Below are 19114 nucleotides of genomic sequence, written 5' to 3'. Positions count from 1 at the left end.
GAGCCAGCATTGTAATTCTTTGAACATTGGAGTGTAAATCTGGAGATTAGGGTTTAATACCTTGTTTGGGCACAGAAACCTACTAGATGACATTGGGCACGTTGCATAGCTCCAGGCTGTGTGACATGATCTTAGGATCACCATAAGTTAGTTGGAGACAACTTGAAGGCACACAACTATAATAAATTCCTATAGTAACCTTCAACAGGAAGTATGTATTTGCAGGAACATATGTGGCTCCTCTTGCTCATTCAAACTTTTCTGCAGAATACTGAAACCTGGCTTGTCAAAGAAATCAGATTAGGTTCTGGCAAAGGAAAAAAAATGTGATAGCATTGTACTTCAAAGATGATGATCAACTAATTGCACTAAAGGGAATGCTTATGGAAAAATTTAAAGCTGAAAGAAGTGTGTATGCAAGAAACAGCTGTTAAACGTGCAGATATTACAGGGGAAGGAAAGAATATGACTGATTGCCAAGGTCAGAAGAATGTTAGAATAAACAGATTTTAAGTCAAACAAGGGTGGAAGGCTATTTTAAATATATCAGGTTGTGGGAGTATCACTGCTTCTCCTACATGTCCATAATAGACTCTGACTATGATGTTAGTGCCTTTTCAGCTTGCCTTTTGCCAAGAAAAGATGCTGGTGCAACCTATTTTCTTAAAAGTTTGGCTCTCCACTTTAGGGGAAAGGGAGCAATGCCTAGTGGTCTAAAAATGGTGACAGCACTAGAAAGCAATGCATGGACCAGCAACCTATAGAGCTTGCTTGTAAAGCACATATATAAAGGTCTGCATGAGAGGAGAGGAGAGATACTACTTGGCTTGGGAAGTGGTCAAACTTAGGTCTGTGAGGGAAACAGTGGACAAATAAAAATGTTGTTAGTCACCCAAATGGTTAGATGGAGCCAATAGGCCAAAAAAACGGACACTCATTCTAGTGGATACTCATTCTAATGCAAAAAGGATAGCTGAACTGTTAATGATATAGTACTGGTTACTACAGTCAAGAAAGTTCTATATTGCCATACCACCTTGACTATACCATTATAGCAACTTGAACACCTTTTCACATTTAAGTTAAACAAATTGGTCAAAATAAGATGGAAGTCTATCAGGAAACATTAGGTTTATCTAAGTCGGGCTAGAACAGAATAGTTTTCTGGAAATCTGGAAAATTGGGGATCTAAGATTGTGTGAAGAGGCCCAAATTCTGTCTTAACTTCTGTCCCAACTTCTTCTCAATCCCGCTTGGTGGAAAAATGGGAGAGAAACTCCTCAATGGATGCTCCCAGAATTTGAAAGTCCTTTTTTGAGGAGGCCAGATTAAGCCCGCCTTTGCTCTCCTTTGGACAGCAACCAAAACATTTCTGTTCCACCAGCCTTTATCAATTGATGCGGGTTGGGTTGCTAATGCTATGTTGTGTTGTTTTGAAGATTCTAAAGGGTTTTTGTGTAGTTTGCAAAGGCATTTTAATATTTCTAATATTTTTTATTTACAGAATGTTTAATTAACTGTTTTTAATTATATATTTATACTTCTATTCTGATTCTATATATTTTAATTTATATTGTTTTTAAGATGTTGTTAGTTGCCTTGAGTTCCATTAGCACAGTGATTTTCAGCCTTCCTAATGCTGCGAGCCCTTAATACAGTTCCTCATGTGATGATCCCCAACCATAAAATTATTTTAGTTGCTGCTTCATAACTGTCATTTTGCTACTGCTATTAATTATAATGTAAATATCTGATATGCAGGGTGTATTTTCATTCATTGGACCAAATTTGGCACAAATACCTGATACACGCAAATTTGAATACTGGTGGGCTTGGGAGGGACTGATTTTGTCATTTGGGAGTTGTAGTTGCTGGGATTTATAGTTCACCTACAATCAAAGAGCATTCTGAACTCCACCAATGATGAAATTGGATCAAACTTGGCACACAGAACTCCCATGACCAACAGGAAATACTGGAAGGGTTTGGTGGGTTTTGGAGTTGTAGTTCACCTACATCCAGAGAGCACTGTGGAGTCAAACAATGATGGACTTGGTCCAAACTTGGTACAAATACTCAATATGTCCAAATTTGAACACTGGTGGAATTTGGGGAAAATATACCTTGACATTTGGGAGTTGTAGTTCACCTACAATCAAAGAGCCCCTTGAACCCCACCAATGATAAAATTGGGCCAAACCTCCCACACAGAACCACCATAACCAACAGAAAATACTGGTCTTTGGCAACTCCTCTGAACCCCCCCCCCCACAACCCCTTCAGGGGTCCCGACCCCCCAGGTTGAGAAATACTGCATTAGTGAGAGAAATGCAGGATACAAATGAATATAATAATAATAATTCTGTAAGAGTTGACAATACTGTAATGTACTAGATGGATCGTAGTTTTATTCGGTATACACATTCTATGATGTTATGTTCTTGTGATGTATACCTTATAGGGATGTGCAAAGCTTTGGAGTGTCATTTCATAATTTGGAGATTAGTATGATTCATTATACTAATATATACTACTAGCTGTGCCCGGCCACACGTTGCTGTGGCGAAGAATGGTGGTCTGGGAAATAAAGTATTGAGGAATTGGTGGTACTTAAGGTAAAGGGTAAACGTTTTCCCCTGACATTAAGTCCAGTCGTGTCTGATTCTGGGGGTTGGTGCTCATCTCCATTTCTAAGCCGAAGAGCCATCGTTGTCTGTAGACTCCTCCAAGGTCATGTGGGATGACTGCATGGAGCGGCGTTACCTTCCCACCGGAGCAGTACCTATTGATGCACTCACATTTACATGTTTTTGAACTTCTGGGTTGGCAGAAGCTGGGGCTAACAGTGGGGGCTCTGTCAGTTCCCCCAATTCAAACCTGCGGCCTTTCGGTCCAGAAGTTCAGCAGCTCAGCGCTTTAACATGCTGTGCCATCAGGGGACATTATTTCCTAAAGGTTGTGAATATACAATATTTCTGATTTTTTTTTTTTGTCTGTTGGAGGCAAGTATGAATGCTGCAATTAGGAAAAATGATTAGGATGTAATGGCCTTGCAGATTTAAAGCCTATCTGTTTCCTCCCTGAGTGATTTTTTTGTTGGGAGGTGTTAGCTGGCCCTGATTGTTTCCTGTCTGGAATTACCTTGTTTTCAGAGTGGTGTTGTTTGCGATATTTTATATGCTTCTACTGTCTGTGGCCCTGAGAAAACAGAGGATTGGCCAGACTTTGATGATGGGAATCCTTTGTTGGGAGGTGTTAGCTGGCCCTGATTGTTTTCTGTGTGGAATTCCCCTATTTTCAGAGTGTTGTTCTTTATTTAGTGTTCTGATTTTAGAGATTGTATTGTTCTGTTTTATTATACCACATTAATTTTTATATATTCTGATTTTAGTGTTTTTGAATACTTGGAGCCAGATTGTATTCATTTTCACGGTTGACTGCAACACAATAATAATAATAATAATAATAATAATAATAATAATAATAATAGTAAGGATATTAATGATAGTAATAATAATGACTTTGGTAATACATAGTGCTTCACTGCCTTCTCAGCTTCCTTTCTGGAAGAATCCTTTCTTGGGAGGTGTTAGCTGGCCCTGATTGTTTCCTTTGTGGAATTTCCAATTTCCTTGCTTTATTTACTTTCTTTATTTCTTTATTACTGTCCTGGTTTTAGAGATTATATTGTTCTGCATTATTCTATCCTAGAAATTATTTCATATCAAAGTAGAATCTCACTTATCCAACATTCGCTTATACAATGTTCTGGATTATCCAACACAGTCTGCCTTTTCATAATCAATGTTTTTGTAGTCAGTGTTTCAAATTCATTGTGATATTTTACTGGTAAATTTGTAAATACAGTACAGTAGAGTCTCACTTATCCAACATAAGTGGGCTGGCAAAATGTTGGATAACCGAATATGTTGGATAATAAGGAGGCGTTAAGGAAAAGCCTATTAAATATCAAATTAGGTTATGATTTTACAAATGAAACACCAAAACATCATGTTAGACAACAAATTTGGCAGAAAAAGTAGTTCAATACGCAGTAATGCTATGTAGTAATTACTGTATTTATGAATTTAGCACCAAAATATCACGATATATTGAAAACATTGACTACAAAAATGCGTTGGATAATCCAGAACGTTGGATAAGCGAGTGTTGGATAAGTGAGACTCTACTGTAATTACTACATAGCATTACTGCGCATGGAACTACCTTTTCTGTCAAATTTGTTGTATAATATGATGTTTTGGTGCTTAATTTGTATAACGATTACCTAATTTGATGTTTAATCAGCTTTTCCTGAATCCCTTCTTATTATCCAATATATTTACTTATCCTGCCGGCCTGTTTATGTTGGATAAGTGAGAGTCTACTGTATATTGATCATCTTATATTATCTGCTTAGAACTGGATTACATGAGGCCCCTTCTTCACAGTTGTATAAAATGCACACTGAAGTGGATTATATGGCAGTGTGGAGTCAAGATAATCCAGTGCAAAGCAGATAATATAAGATTATAAATGGGTTATATAGCTGTGTGGAAGGACCTTGAGTCTACACTGCCATATAATCCAGTGCAAATTAGATAATCTGTGGAAGAAGCCTAAGTGAGGCCTAAATCTGCCTGTCCCCTAACTGAAACCTGGCTGTCCCTTGGTTGCTAGGCAACGAAGTGGGCAGAGATTAGCCCTCTAAACTGGCAGCAATTGGATAAAAACAATTATTGCTCTCCCTCTAATTAGGACTTTATTTTTCTTTTCTTTTTGTTGTATCAACCTAGAGGCGTGGATGATGGGTTGTGTTGTCAAATTTCGAGGTTGGGGGGCCTGTAGTTTTGTTGTTTTGTCCACTGCCCTGATGCCATCACTCTTTTATATATATAGATAGGAGCCCCGGTGGCGAAGTATGTTAAAGCACTGAGCTGCTGAATTTGCAGACCGAAAGGTCCCAGTTTCAAACCCCAGGAGCGGCGGGAGCGGCCGCTGTTAGCTCCAGCTCCTGCCAACCTAGCAGTTTGAAAACATGCAAATGTGAGTAGATCAATAGGTACCGCTCTGGCGGGATGGTAACGGCGCTCCATGCAGTCATGCCTGCCACATGACCTTGGAGGTGTCTATGGACAACGCCGGCTCTTCGGCTTAGAAATAGAGAAGAGCACCAACCCCCAGAGTCAGTCACGACTGGACTTAACGTCAGGGGAAAAGCTTTACCTTTTTACCTTTATGATTCATTAATATGAATTTCTAAATTACTAATTGGAAAGGGGCCCTGCTAAAGCATTACAAATCAAAACACAAGCTTCTGAAACTTTCAGATGGATGCGAAAATATTTGTTATTTCAGAGCTTTTTTTCAATGTAACATACTTCGTCATTTGTCATTGTCTGGAGTGGGAGGGAGTGGGGACAGATGTGATTGACAGTCAATCAGATGAAGAAATTAAATCATGTAGCTTTCTGTGAAATTGGTCTCCTCCCCTCAGTGTCTCTGTATCATTGTGATATTTGCAGGAAAGAGAGAAAGATGTGTGTTTGGAGGTCCATGCTAGTTTCTTAAAACTTAAACATATAATAAATTTTTGATAAATCTGTTTCTTTCTGTCCCTTCTGTCTGTAACCTTCCTCTGTTGAAATTATCCAACCTCAAGCTTATATTCTACACATTCTCATAGCTAACTAGCTATACTCTCTCCCCAAACAGTCCTCTGTGCCCACACTCAGCAAGTCAGATTTGCAAGATCCTACTTACCTGTCTGCTTCCTTTGACAGGACCAACACTTCACTTTACAATTATGATTATTTCTTATAACTCCCTAATCACACTGGGGCTTTAATACAGGCAGCCCCATTCTTCTGGTGCAGGCAGAGTTCTGGAAAATGTAGTTTAGGAAGGCAGGAACCTTTATTTATTTATTTATTTACAGTATTTATATTCCGCCCTTCTCACTCCGAAGGGGACTCAGGGCGGATCACATTATGTACATATAGGGCAAACATTCAATGCCCATAAGCACATCGAGACAGAGACAACAGACAGACACAGAGGCAATTTAACCTTCTCCTGAGGGGATGTTCGATTCTGGCCACAGGGGGGAGCAGCTGCTTCATCATCCACTGTGATGGCACTTCCTCATTCCAACGTTGTAAATTAGTTAAACTTGCCTCCCCACTTTTATAAGTGGTACCTTATTTCCTACTTGATTGATGCAACTATCTTTCGGGTTGCTAGGTCAGCAACAAGCAGGGGCTATATTTTATTTTTAATTGATGGGTGCTCACCCCGCCATGGGCTGGCCTCGAACTCATGACCTCATGGTCAGAGTGATTTATTGCAGCAGCTGTTTACCAGCCTGCGCCACAGCCCAGCCCCACCCTAAACTACATTTCTTTAGCAGAAAGCCCCACCCTAAACTACATTTTGCAAAATTCTGCTCACGCCAAAAGACCAGGGCTTTAAGTCTTAATTGATACGAAAGTGATTTAGATAATTCACATGTGCTTAAATTGAAAAAAATATTTAAAACCAGTGGATAGACTGATTGTTCCAAAACTTTTCAGGCTTGCAGCCCTGCTCATGTTGTCTCATTGTGCCACAATTTGAGGGGACACCTCATGTAGTTTTTTAAAAATATTTTTAAATGGAAAAAACATTTTTAAATTCCTAAAAATTAGTAGATGAATGAATATTTCTAAAACTTTGCATGATTGCGGCCGTGCTTATGTTGTCTCATAGTACAGAAATGGAAGGAGTTGTGTCAGGACACAGACTCCTCTTAAAATGCCACACGCACAAGTAGTAATAACAAGTGTTTATTAATTGAAATATAAAACTCAAAAAACACTTAACTTCAGTGTTATAACAAAAGGAAAATGTTTCTGCAACAAACAGAGCACTTAAACAGGAGCAGAGAGATAATCCAGATTATCTAGCCTGATAATCCGGTTTAAACACAGTCAAAACGTTCCAAAAAACAACCACCACACTATGCTGTGGCACAAAGAATCAGGAGAGAGCTAACTGCTCTCAACACGAAGCCAGGAGTCAAGCCTGAATTCAAAAGCCACAAAGGAAGCCAAAACGCCAATTCAAAGGGGCAAGCGCTGTCGTTGTCAAAAGCAAGCCAAGTTCAGGAGCCAGTGGAAGCCAGGAACGGCAAGCCAGAAACGCCAAAGTGGGAGTAAACAGAGCCGTGGTCAGGAAGCAAACCGGAGTCAGGAGCCAAAAATGCCAAGCCAGAAACGCCGAAACAGGAATGTCAAAGCAGGGACGCCAAAGCAGGAAATGCTGAAGCTGGAGCAAGCGATGTCAAGGAGCCAGAAACGCCAAAGCAGAGATACCAAACCAGTCGCCAACAGGAACGCCAAAGCAGGAAGTAATCCGGATTCAGGAACAAGCGAAGCTGTACAGCCAGGACCCAAGGAGACAGGCAGCGACAAAGCAATGTCCCAAAAGACACCTTGCCTTCTGCAAAGCAATAGTTCTCCAAACTCTACTTTTAACTTACTCGTTGGAGTCCGATGCTGATGAGACCTCCGCCTTTTCCTTATCAATCACAGCTGATCTTGATCTTGTTATTGGACCTTGCCTCCCATCCCTCCAACCCCTCCATCTCTGTTCAAGACTTAGATCTCCCCATGTCCCAGAAGTATGAGAGGCTTGCCAATCCCCTGATGCAGCCCCATGGGCTGGCTCATCATCCACATTTACTTGAGTCCAGTCAGCACTCTCCATCTGTCTCCCAGATCCATCATTCCCAGAGAATCCCTCAAAAGTCTCCTCATCCGTGGGAGCAGTAAGTATGTCCCGGATCTTTTCCCTTTTTCTTTCCTCATCCGACTCCTGCTCTCAAGTAGACCTTTTGGTTCCTCTACTCTCTGCGAAATCATCATCTAGTATGGACTCCTCATCACTAGAAAACCCATAAAACGTCTGATCCTCTGAAGGAGCCATAAGTATTTCCCGAACCTGCTTTACTTGTTGTTCTTCATCAAGCACCTGCTCTCTGTTAGCCCTTTTTCTCCTTCTAGCTGTTTCACCTGTAGAATCATTACCTCCCCTTGGCCCAACTACAACAAGTTGCCTCTTGGGGTTTGTTTAAAAATATTTTTAAAATCTTTCAAAAATTCCTAAAACTTATTGGATGACCAAATTGTTCTGAAACTTGGCAGTCTTGAAGTCATAAATGTTGCCAACGAGTATTCCAAGTTTTGTCCTGATAGCCAGCCATAAAAATGACAGAGAAATGAGCAGCAAAACTTTCCCCATTGCCACTAGTGGAACAAATCTTAATGTAGCAATTCCAAGGCTTGGATTATGAATTGGAACGGGACCCCTCCAAATCTTTACGGAAAAAAACCGGAGGGGGATCTGAATCTCCAAAACAAAACGAATTACTAATAAGATTTCAGCCGTTTTGCACATATCTAATATCTAATATCTTATCTTAATGACTTTAATTCAGGCATGAACAGCTACCAAGAGTTGGGGGGCACATTGATTTCAGCATGGGGCCCCAATTCCATTTTTTCTAGTCTCCATTTTTATTTAATGGATAAAAATGTTCACACACACCTTCCTGACTGGGGAAGAAATAATCCCCCCTAGGCCTTAAACAGCTCAGATAAGAAATGTGGTGAAATTGCTCCCTGCATTCCCTGAGATATGGGGCCATTTTTCAGTGACGTCAATTTTTTAAAAAATGAAGGGTGCTACAGACAACTTGGCACCTGTTTTCAGCCTATGTGTTGTACTGTCCTCACATCTTTTCAGGTCTGAGAGATCGCAAAAACATCTACAGCACTAAATCTTGACAGAAAATTTTATCTGATTGTCAGAATAGCCTTTGATTATTCATTTTTGTGACCAACATCTTAAAATATGAGATTCTGTTAACCTTTAACTTCTTGACAGAAAACTAAGTGAAGAAGATACAACTATTGTGTAACTGGGCTCCATTTTACTGCCCTTTTTGTCTACACAGATTATATTATTATTCAGAATGAAAACAAAAGCAGACATTAAAATATACCAGATACTACATCAGGATCCAAGGAAATGCACAATTAGTTCTGTATACCTAATGGCGTCGGATTCTCAGATCGTGACATATGGCAGATTACTTTTGAAACTTGAAGGGAGATTCCAGATCAGCTTCTGATATGCTTGGAGATCTGAAGCTGAAAGGGGGAAAAAATCCCCACTGGTCAAGTTTCCACCCTTGGGATGGTCTAAAGTGGCTGTCTGGATCCTAATTTTATTGTTTGTTCACCTTTAATGGGAACTGGCTTGTGTACTTGGATGAGAATGTGTTTCATTGTTAAATTGTTTTTATATGGCTTCTATGTGGTTCAGACAAAAGTCATTTCAATGGTGTCCTCATTTTAGAATCAGCTACAGGTACAGGAGTTACTCACCGTATGTCCTGTTCTGTGTTGAAATGTTGGCAACTGGCATTGATAACTTAGGTGTCACTTTAGAATGGTAAGTCAGCACTAACTCTTTTCCTAAGCTGAAGAGCAAACTCTAAGTGATTGTAGCAAAAGACAGTGCCAGGCAAAGTGGAGTTCCAACCTGCCTATGCACATTGGCCATAAAAGGAACAATTACTTGCTCTGTGTCAGAGAGAACACACAGCTCTAATTATTTGTATTCCTGGACATGCAAATATAAGAGAAGGAGGGAACAACTAAGGTGTTTGCATCATTTAAAGGAACAAGATACATCAATAACTATTAATTTAAAGACACCAGTAAAGAAAGATGAGCCTGGGCCAAACTAGTTTTCAGTTCTTGCTAACAGAGTAGAGCAAGAACTGATTTCCATTCTCTTCCCTTTTTTCCCATTTTCCTTGCCATGTATGGCTAGGAAACGTGCTTTCGAACAGTAGGTCCGTATTCATCACCATCCAGTCTAAACTAATTACTAGAGATGTGCATGAAATTTTTTCCTTCATTTTCTTCATGCTATCGTTTCGTTTCGACCGTTCGTCTACACAAAACGAATGACAATATTTTCGTAGGAAACGAGAGGTGACACGAAAATGAAAGCCGCACAGTCATCGTGCTTGCTTTCGTTTTCTTTTCATATCAGCCCCGTAACAATAAGCAGGTACTGACAGAGGGCTGCTTTCCCATTACAGTTGATGTGTACCAATGAGTGTTAATAATAATAATAATAATAATAATAATAATAATAATAATAGAAATAACGATAGTTATTCTGGGATCCTAAGCTGAGTCTGGGAGAGGAATGCCTCCCCATTACATTGGATGTGTACCAATGGGTCTTAATAATAATAATAATAATAATAATAATAATAATAAATTTATTAATAACAATAGTTACTCTGGAACCCTAAGCTGAGTCTGGGAGAGGAGTGCTTCCATTTACATCAGATGTGTACCAATGGGTCTAGTCCAAATACCGAGGGAGTTGAGCCTCGGGAACCTTCCCATTACAGCCAATTGTCCAAAAGTTTTCGTTTTTTCATAAACCAGACAAAAATTCTGTTCATATAGGCACCCCATTTTCATTAGTGGGAACACATGCAAAAATGAGATGGAAACAAATGAAACTACACAAAACGAACAGCAATTCCATACAAAAGCACAATCTTATTCCTGAATTGCATTACCTTGCATTTTTGCACATACCTGCTTTCCCTGTAATTTCTTAATAGCCCCGCCGTTTAGTCCTGATGCTCACTATTTGTTTTATGAATGTTATTTTACTGTTATTGTTTTAATTATAAATGCTGTCATCGTATTGTTTTATCTGTTGATCGGGCTCGGTCCCCGTGTGAAACGCTCGAAGTCCCCTCGGGAGATGGAAGCAGGTTTTAAATAAAGTTTTATAGTTTGTATAGATGTGATCCACGCAGGGAGGTCAAAAGTGTCTTAAAAGCAAGACAAATATATAATCAATACACCTCCAACAATAGAAGAGAATGAGCATTGGTGTGTCAGAATCAAGATTTCAAGATGAAACCTGTGTAGTTGAAAGGGGAATAGATTACTGTATCTCCATAAGATCTTTTTATTTTCAAACATATTAAATGTTAATATACATGTTTCAAGCCTGCAGTACTTCCTTCAATCACAAGGTGGGAGATTTCCCTAATCAATACATAGTTGTGCAGGCTATACAATCTGAAGGTAGGCAGGGAGGAGTAGTTCAGAGTTATAAAACACTCTCTTCCTCCCTTCTGAAGAATTGCTGCCTCACACATAAGATGTTGTCAGACCTTTCCTAAAATATGTTGAATGGTTGTTCCATGTTCCATGGCTTCACTTAAAATGGTAGGAGCCATGTTGGTGCAATGGGTTAAACCCTTGGGTTGGCTGAACTGCTGACTTCAAGGTTGGCAGTTTGAATCTGCAAGATGGAGCGAGCCATCTATCTGTCATCCCTAGCTCATGGTAACACATCCGGGCGTCTCCTAGGCAATGTCTTTGAAGACGGCCAATTCTCTCACACCAGAAGCGACTTGCCTCAATTCTCTTCTGACACAATTTTTTTTAAACCCTTAAAATGGTTGAGTAAATTATATTCAATTCTGCCAGTTGCATCACTTTGTTTGAAGGTTTTGGTGTCTTCAACCAAGAACACATCGAAATGATGGCAAGCTGGACACGTCTGTTGGTAATAGGTAAAACATTTGTTTTTCTTTAAATGTACAAATATTATGATAAAATATATTATTTTAATTTCCTAGATTTATTTCCTGGCTCTTCTATATGCAAGTTGAAGATGTTTCTGCCTTTACTTCTCATTATCGTTGGGACACAGACTTCTGTAACACAGAAACCTGGTACTTCAGTATCCTTTTCAGAATCTTTCCATTAATGAGACAGTAATTTAGAGTACAATTTCCTTTGCAGAAGACATTTGGAAAGGTTTAGGGGTGGGAGGAGTGATGCTTTTTAAAATGACTTGATGATCCTATCATTATTACTATCTGTTATGTTATATTATTATAGTGAGTCTCCTTTGGGGGAGATAAAAAGAAGTATAAATTATTATTATTATTATTATTATTATTATTATTATTATTTTATTATGACACAGCAAACAAGATAGATATGCTGGATTTCGTATCACAAAATCACAAGTCGAACACTTCCCAAGTTTCTAGGACTGTGTGATGTATTTTCAGATGATGCGAGCAGATCCCAATAGGGTGGCCTTTTGCAGTTAGCAGATCGTAATTTTGTCAATGCCTATTGTTTCCAAATGCCAGCTGAGATCTTTTGGCACGGCACCCAGTGTGCCGATCACTACAGGGACCATCTGCACTTGTGATATTATTATTATTGTTCTTGTTGTTGTTGTTTGTGAGACCAGGGATTTGATCAGTGATTTCCATTGGCTTTCATCCCAGTTATGAATCTGCTCTAGGTTTCCAAATTTTAAGGCATAAATGGGCAACTGTGAGGTGGCAGGAAGCAATTTCCAACCCTTTTTTGTCTGTACCAGGTTTTGTATCAGTGAACTGATGCAAACAACAATGGCATCTCTTGACTTCCATTTTCATTTTTGTCCAATTTGAGACTGATTGGAGGCAAGTGGGTTTGGTTTAGGGGTATTTGAGGACATGAGGAACCAAAGAGTTTCATGCGGCCCACAGCTTATACTTTGCTCTAGTGTAGTTTTCAGGAATTATCCAAGACTGTGATTGTATTTTAGGGATGGCGCCAGCACTTTGGAGAACTTCTTTAAAGTTCAATTAAGCCCTACAATAAGTTCAATGTCCTTATTGACAGCAGCCACTGGGTTTGATTCTGTAACACAGGAAACAAAACAAAACAAGCCAATTTCAGACAGATGTGATCAGGGCAGAATAGGACAAATGGCCCACAATATTTGTTATTCAAAATGTGTGTATTTATGTAGGGGCCCATGATACTTCAGGGATACTTTACAAAACAAAAATAAATTAAAACAATTTGAAAGTAAATACAAAAATAGAGATAAATTAAAATGTCATAAGATGATTTTTATAAAAGGCATGTTTGTGTATATCTGAGAGCAGAAAAAACAATACAGGAAAATTAATGACTGACTACATCATTTGTATATTTAAGATTTTTTTTCTTTTATTTGTTTATTTATTTATTTATTTATTTATTTATTTATTTATTTACAGTATTTATATTCCGCCCTTTCCACCCTGAAGGGGACTCAGGGCAGATCACATTACACATATAAGGCAAACATTCAATGCCTTGACATAGAACAAAGACAGAAGACAAACGCAGGCTCCGAGCTGGCCTCGAATTCATGGCCTCTTGGTCAGAGTGATTGGTCTCAGTTGGCTGCAGCTGGTTGCTCACCAGCTTGTGCCACAGTCCGGCTTTTCCTGAGCCATTTTAGCAAAATATTAAGCAATGGATTGAAGCCAAAATCATTTCATGGACTGAAGGGCTCCAGTCACTATAGATGTCTCCCCTTGATTTTTAGGGACTCCCTATTCTTTTTTCTTGTCAGCTCACTCCATTCAATAGGGTCCTTGTTTAACATTTTTCAAGGTGTTGGTGGGTATAGCATGACAAGACGGGATGGAGAGGATTGCTCAAACTCACTCAATTGCACATGCATGAAACTGGATCTTATCTGAATATTGCAAGTACTCACTATCTCTTTCTGTTCTTGCAGCCTCTGAGTCTACAGATGTCATCCTTTTGATTGACAGTTCTGATGTTCTTGGCAGAAGGGCCTTCCCGTTAATTAAAGGTTTTGTTCAAAAAGTGGTTAACAGTCTTCCAATAGGTCCAAACAACTATCGTGTTGCCCTTGCACAATACAGCGATGACATCCACATCGAATTTCAGCTGAATGGTTTTAGAGGCAAAAACCCAATGCTGGCCCACATTAAAAGGAGCTTTTCATTCAGAGGTGGATCTTTAAGAACGGGAAATGCCATCCAAAAAGTTCATGAAGCCTTTTTCAAAACAACTCAGAAAGACAGAAACCAGATTGTGGTGGTCACGGTTTCAGGGTCTTCAGAGGATGACGTGGAAGGACCTGCAAAAATGTTACAGGACGCTGGGATAAAAATTATAGCTTTAGGAATTCAAGATGCACAACAACATGAGCTGCAATCGATGGCTACAAAATTCTACCATTTCAGAACTCCACGGGATCTGCAAGCATTTTCTCCAAATATGTCCAGTGTCATTGAATCTGCTGTAGAAATAGATATTGGCACAGCTATATTCACAACTCCGTCACCAATAGTAACAACTCCTTCACCAGTAGTAACAACTCCTTCTCCAACAGTAACACAAAGTGCTCACAATGTATCTACCAAAGGTAAAGAAAACGATGTAGTAGAATCACAGGTGTACAGATTAGTGGTGTGGTTGAAATGCCATCTTGGGGCCAACACAGAACGGTTTTACACAGACATTTATTTACTACATTTATACCCCGCCCTCTCTCACCCCAAAGGGGACTCAGAGCGGCTTACAAGTTGTATGTACATACAATGTATTATATTATTAACATAGCACAATATTAGCATTATATATTACTATATTGTACTATACCATTAAACCGTAATATTATTGGTAATATTACATTTAATATATAATATATAATTAATATTATTATATTATACAATATTATTATATTGCATTATTATTATTAGCCGCCCTGAGTCCCCTATTGGGTGAGAAGGCCGGGGCAGAAATACTGTAATAAATAAATAAATATTATATTGTATTAATATGTTGTCAAAGGCTTTCATGGCCGGGATCACAGGGTTGTTGTATGTCTTTCAGGCTGTGTGGCCATGTTCCAGAAGCATTCTCTCCTGATGTTTCGCCCACATCTATGGCAGGCATCCTCAGAGGTTGTGAGGTATGGAAAAACTAAGTAAGGAAAGGAAAGAATATATATATCTGTGTAGAGTCTGGGGTGTGACAAGGGTCCTTTGTCACTGGGAGCCAGTATTAATCTTTCAGTTAATCACCCTAATCAGCACTGGAGATGTTTTTGTCTCTTGCCTGGGGGCATCCTTTGTCAGTCAAGCCCTCAGAGTTTTGGTTCCCATCTACTGTTTTGATTTTGTAGTTTTGTAATACTGGTAGCCAGATTTTGTTCATTTTCATGGTTTCTTCCTTTCTGTTGAAATTGTCCACATGCTTGTGGATTTCAATGGCTTCTCTGTGTAGTCTGACATGATAGTTGTTGGAATGGTCCAGCATTTTTGTGTTCTCAAATAATATTCTGTGTCCAGGCTGGTTCATCAAATGCTCTGCTATGGCTGATTTCTCTGGTTGAATTAGTCTGCAGTGCCTTTCATGTTCTTTGATTCTTGTTTGGGCGCTGCGTTTGGTGGTCCCTATGTAGACTTGTCCACAGCTGCATGGTATCCGGTAGACTCCTGCAGAGGAGAGAGGATCCCTCTTGTCCTTCGCTGTGATGTCTCATGGGCCTTGTAGTCCCGTTCCTAGTGCTATTGTGGCAGATGAGGAGGAAAATTTGGGATTTCCACCGGTTCAGCTTGAATCGGAGCCTCGCCACCTGGAGGATGTTTGTCCTCAGGAAGTTAACCAAACAAGCCTTGGGCAGAATTCTCCCCCGTTTTCCCGAAAGGACAATTATAATAGAGATAGAGGGGCGAGGGAGGCTAATCGCTGGAGCCTCAGAATCGCTGCCAGACAATTAGCTGATTAGGTCTGCTTCCCTTGGGAAATTCTAAGGAGTCATGCATCTGGACACAGTTTGGGTTTCACTTCTTGTTCTCCAGGGAAAGTGTTCTATTGGCGGGAAAACAAGACTCTATATAGGGGTTTTGCCGCAAGGGGAACCTTGCGGAGTCAATTTGTTCAGCTTGAGGAGAGAGATCGTACTCCAGTTCCCTGTTTCCCGGATCAAGTTTCCAGCCTTGCCTTGTTTCACGGACTTCTATGGACTCAGTTCTTGTTTCATGTTTGCCTTGTTTCAAGTTTGATCTTGCCAAGTTTCAAGTCTTGCCTTGCCTTGCGTTTTAACACGGACCTTGCTTCCTAGTTTCAACCCTTGTTTTCCAGTTTCCTTCGGATTTACCTTAAGCCTCGAAAGACTATGGACAGTTCCTCACACTATTGCTTGGCAAATAGTGTGTGTTTCGGTCAAGTGGATTATAACTTGAACTCTAATATCTTCTTTTGGACAATATTTTCCTGGACTATATTTGGCCTTTCCTGAAAGGTCTGCTTCTGAACTATATTCTTCACTTGTTTTTATTGACTTTATATATTTCTTTAATAAAGATATTAGATAGAATCTGGTCTCTGCGCATGGTTATTGGTGCTCTGCAGCCTGGATTGTGACATTCGCTGACCGTAGCATTTGTTGGATTTTCTTTGTGGGTCTGTAGATAGTTTGTAGGTTGTGCTTCTTCATCAGTTTGCCTATGCGGTCAGTGGTTCCCTTGATGTATGGTAAGAACACCTTTCCTCTGGGTGGATCTTTGTCTTGACTCTCATGGCTTGTTCTTGGCCTTGCAGCTCTTCTGATGTCTGTGGTGGAGTATCCATTGGCCTTTAGAGCCCAGTTTAGGTGGTTGAGTTCACCTTGGAGGAGGTGAGGTTCGCAGATTCTTTGTGCACGGTCTGTCAGGGCTTTGATTGTGCTCCTTTTTTGACTTGGGTGATGGTTGGAGTTTTTGTGAAGGTATCTATCTGTGTGTGTAGGTTTCCTGTAAACTGTGTGGCCCAATTGTTGATTGGGTTTGCGGATGACCAGAACATCTAGAAATGGCAGTTTTCCTTCCTTTTCTTTTTCCATGGTGAATTGGATGTTTGGGTGGATGCTGTTAAGATGGTCCAGGAACTTGTTGAGTTCTTCCTCTCCATGGCTCCAAATTGTGAAGGTGTCATCTACGTATCTGAACCAAACAGTTGGCTTTTTTGGTGCTGTTTCTAGGGCCTGTTTTTCAAAGTATTCCATATAGAAATTTGCTACTACTGGGCTGAGTGGGCTCCCCATGGCCACTCCATCTTTCTGTTCATAGAATCCAGTGTCCCACTGAAAGTAGCTAGTGGTGAGGCAATGGTGAAACAGGGCTGTCATGTCTTCTGGGAAGTTTTGTTTGATTAGTGTGAGGGTGTCAGTTACTGGGACTTTGGTAAAAAGGGACACCACATCAAAGCTGATCAGGATGTCCTTGGTGCTTAGATTGAGGTTGCTGATCTTTTCTATAAAGTGTGTAGAGTCCTTGATATAATGTGCAGTGAGCCCAATGTGGGTTTGTAGCTGTGTAGCCAGAAATTTTGCTGGGTTGTAGGTCGGCGAACCAATGGCACTTACAATGGGTCTGAGTGGGATGGAGTCCTTGTGGATTTTGGGGAGTCCGTAAAGCCTGGGTGGGAGGGCTTCTGATTTGCACAGCTGTTGGCGTATGTCAAAGTTAATGGAGGACATTAACACAACCTACAAACTATCTACAGACCCACAAAGAAAATCCAACAAATGCTACGGTCAGCGAAGGACAAGAGGGATCCTCTCTCCTCTGCAGGAGTCTACCGGATACCATGCAGCTGTGGACAAGTCTACATAGGGACCACCAAACGCAGTGCCCAAACAAGAATCAAAGAACATGAAAGGCACTGCAGACTAATTCAACCAGAGAAATCAGCCATAGCAGAGCATTTGATGAACCAGCCTGGACACAGAATATTATTTGAGAACACAAAAATGCTGGACCATTCCAACAACTATCATGTCAGACTACACAGAGAAGCCATTGAAATCCACAAGCATGTGGACAATTTCAACAGAAAGGAAGAAACCATGAAAATGAACAAAATCTGGCTACCAGTATTACAAAACTACAAAATCAAAACAGTAGATGGGAACCAAAACTCTGAGGGCTTGACTGACAAAAGATGCCCCCAGGCAAGAGACAAAAACATCTCCAGTGCTGATTAGGGTGATTAACTGAAAGATTAATGCTGGCTCCCAGTGACAAAGGACCCTTGTCACACCCTGGACTCTACACAGATATATATATTCTTTCCTTTCCTTACTTAGTTTATCCATACCTCACAACCTCTGAGGATGCCTGCCATAGATGTGGGCGGAACGTCAGGAGAGAATGCTTCTGGAACATGGCCACACAGCCCGAAAGACATACAACAACCCTTATATTGTATTACATTATAATATTATTATCAATATTATATGTATACACAATATACAGTAGAGTCTCATATATCCAGCAGAAGCCTGGATAAGCGAATATCTTGGACAACAAGGAGGGATCCGTGTGTTGTCGAAGGCTTTCATGGCCAGAATCACAGGGTTGTTGTATGTTTTCCAGGCTGTATGGTCATGTTCAGAATCATTCTCTCTTGAGCCAGCATCGAACTGGATTATAGTGTCTAGGTAGAAATACCCTCAATAATAATAATAATAATAATAATAATAATAATAATAATAATAATAATAATTATTATTATTATTATTTATATACTGTCCTATCTCCCCGAAGGGACTCGGGGTAGTGAACAACAAAGTCAGCAGACATTCAATGCCATACAAAATTAAAAAAACAGAGACAAATAACCATCCCAAAATCCTCAGTGTGGCCAATGATAAGAGACAGTGGGAATTTTAGTTCAAAACACCCAAGGAACCAAATGTTCCTTAATTTTGGCATATATGCTTCTATTATGGCCAACATGTGCTTTAAAAGTAATATCCTGGAGACTGAGTCAGGACTAGGAACACAATACATGGAGAAGATGTTGACCTTTTCTCTCTGCACCAAGATCGCACATACTATTTATCCAGGGGAGAAAACTAGTATTGGTCTCAAATACCACTCAATCACAGCGTGCTTGACAATGAGTTTTTCACGAAGGTTACAACAGAGTTAGAAGGGCTGTAAAATGCATTGTTACATTTGATCAATACATATATGCCAGATTAGCATGTTATGTAGGAGCCCCCAGATGGTGTAGTGGACTAAGTGACTTGAAAGTTGGGTTGCTGACCTGAAAGCTGCCAGGTTCGAATCCCACCCGGGGAGAGTGCGGATGAGCTCCCTCTATCAGCTCCAGCTCCATGCGGGGACATGAGAGAAGCCTCCCACAAGGATGGTAAAAACATC

General features: G+C 40.1%; 1 protein-coding gene across 4 annotated transcripts in view; it reads left to right on the top strand.

Annotated features, from left to right (window-relative positions):
* LOC100562030 (collagen alpha-6(VI) chain) overlaps positions 1-19114 on the top strand; it is a 127002-nt gene that overhangs the window by 25843 nt on the left and 82045 nt on the right. For all 4 annotated transcript variants that reach the window (XM_008112761.3, XM_062958010.1, XM_062958011.1 and 1 more), the window contains exons 2-3: positions 11729-11824; positions 13669-14325. In XM_008112761.3, coding sequence (XP_008110968.3) covers positions 11729-11824; positions 13669-14325 — 753 coding nt within the window. The remainder of the gene's footprint in view (positions 1-11728; positions 11825-13668; positions 14326-19114) is intronic.

The sequence above is a fragment of the Anolis carolinensis genome, chromosome 6 (genome assembly GCF_035594765.1).
Source record: "Anolis carolinensis isolate JA03-04 chromosome 6, rAnoCar3.1.pri, whole genome shotgun sequence".
In the NCBI taxonomy this organism is placed as follows: domain Eukaryota; kingdom Metazoa; phylum Chordata; class Lepidosauria; order Squamata; family Dactyloidae; genus Anolis; species Anolis carolinensis.
This window is presented reverse-complemented; position numbering and strand designations above follow the sequence as displayed.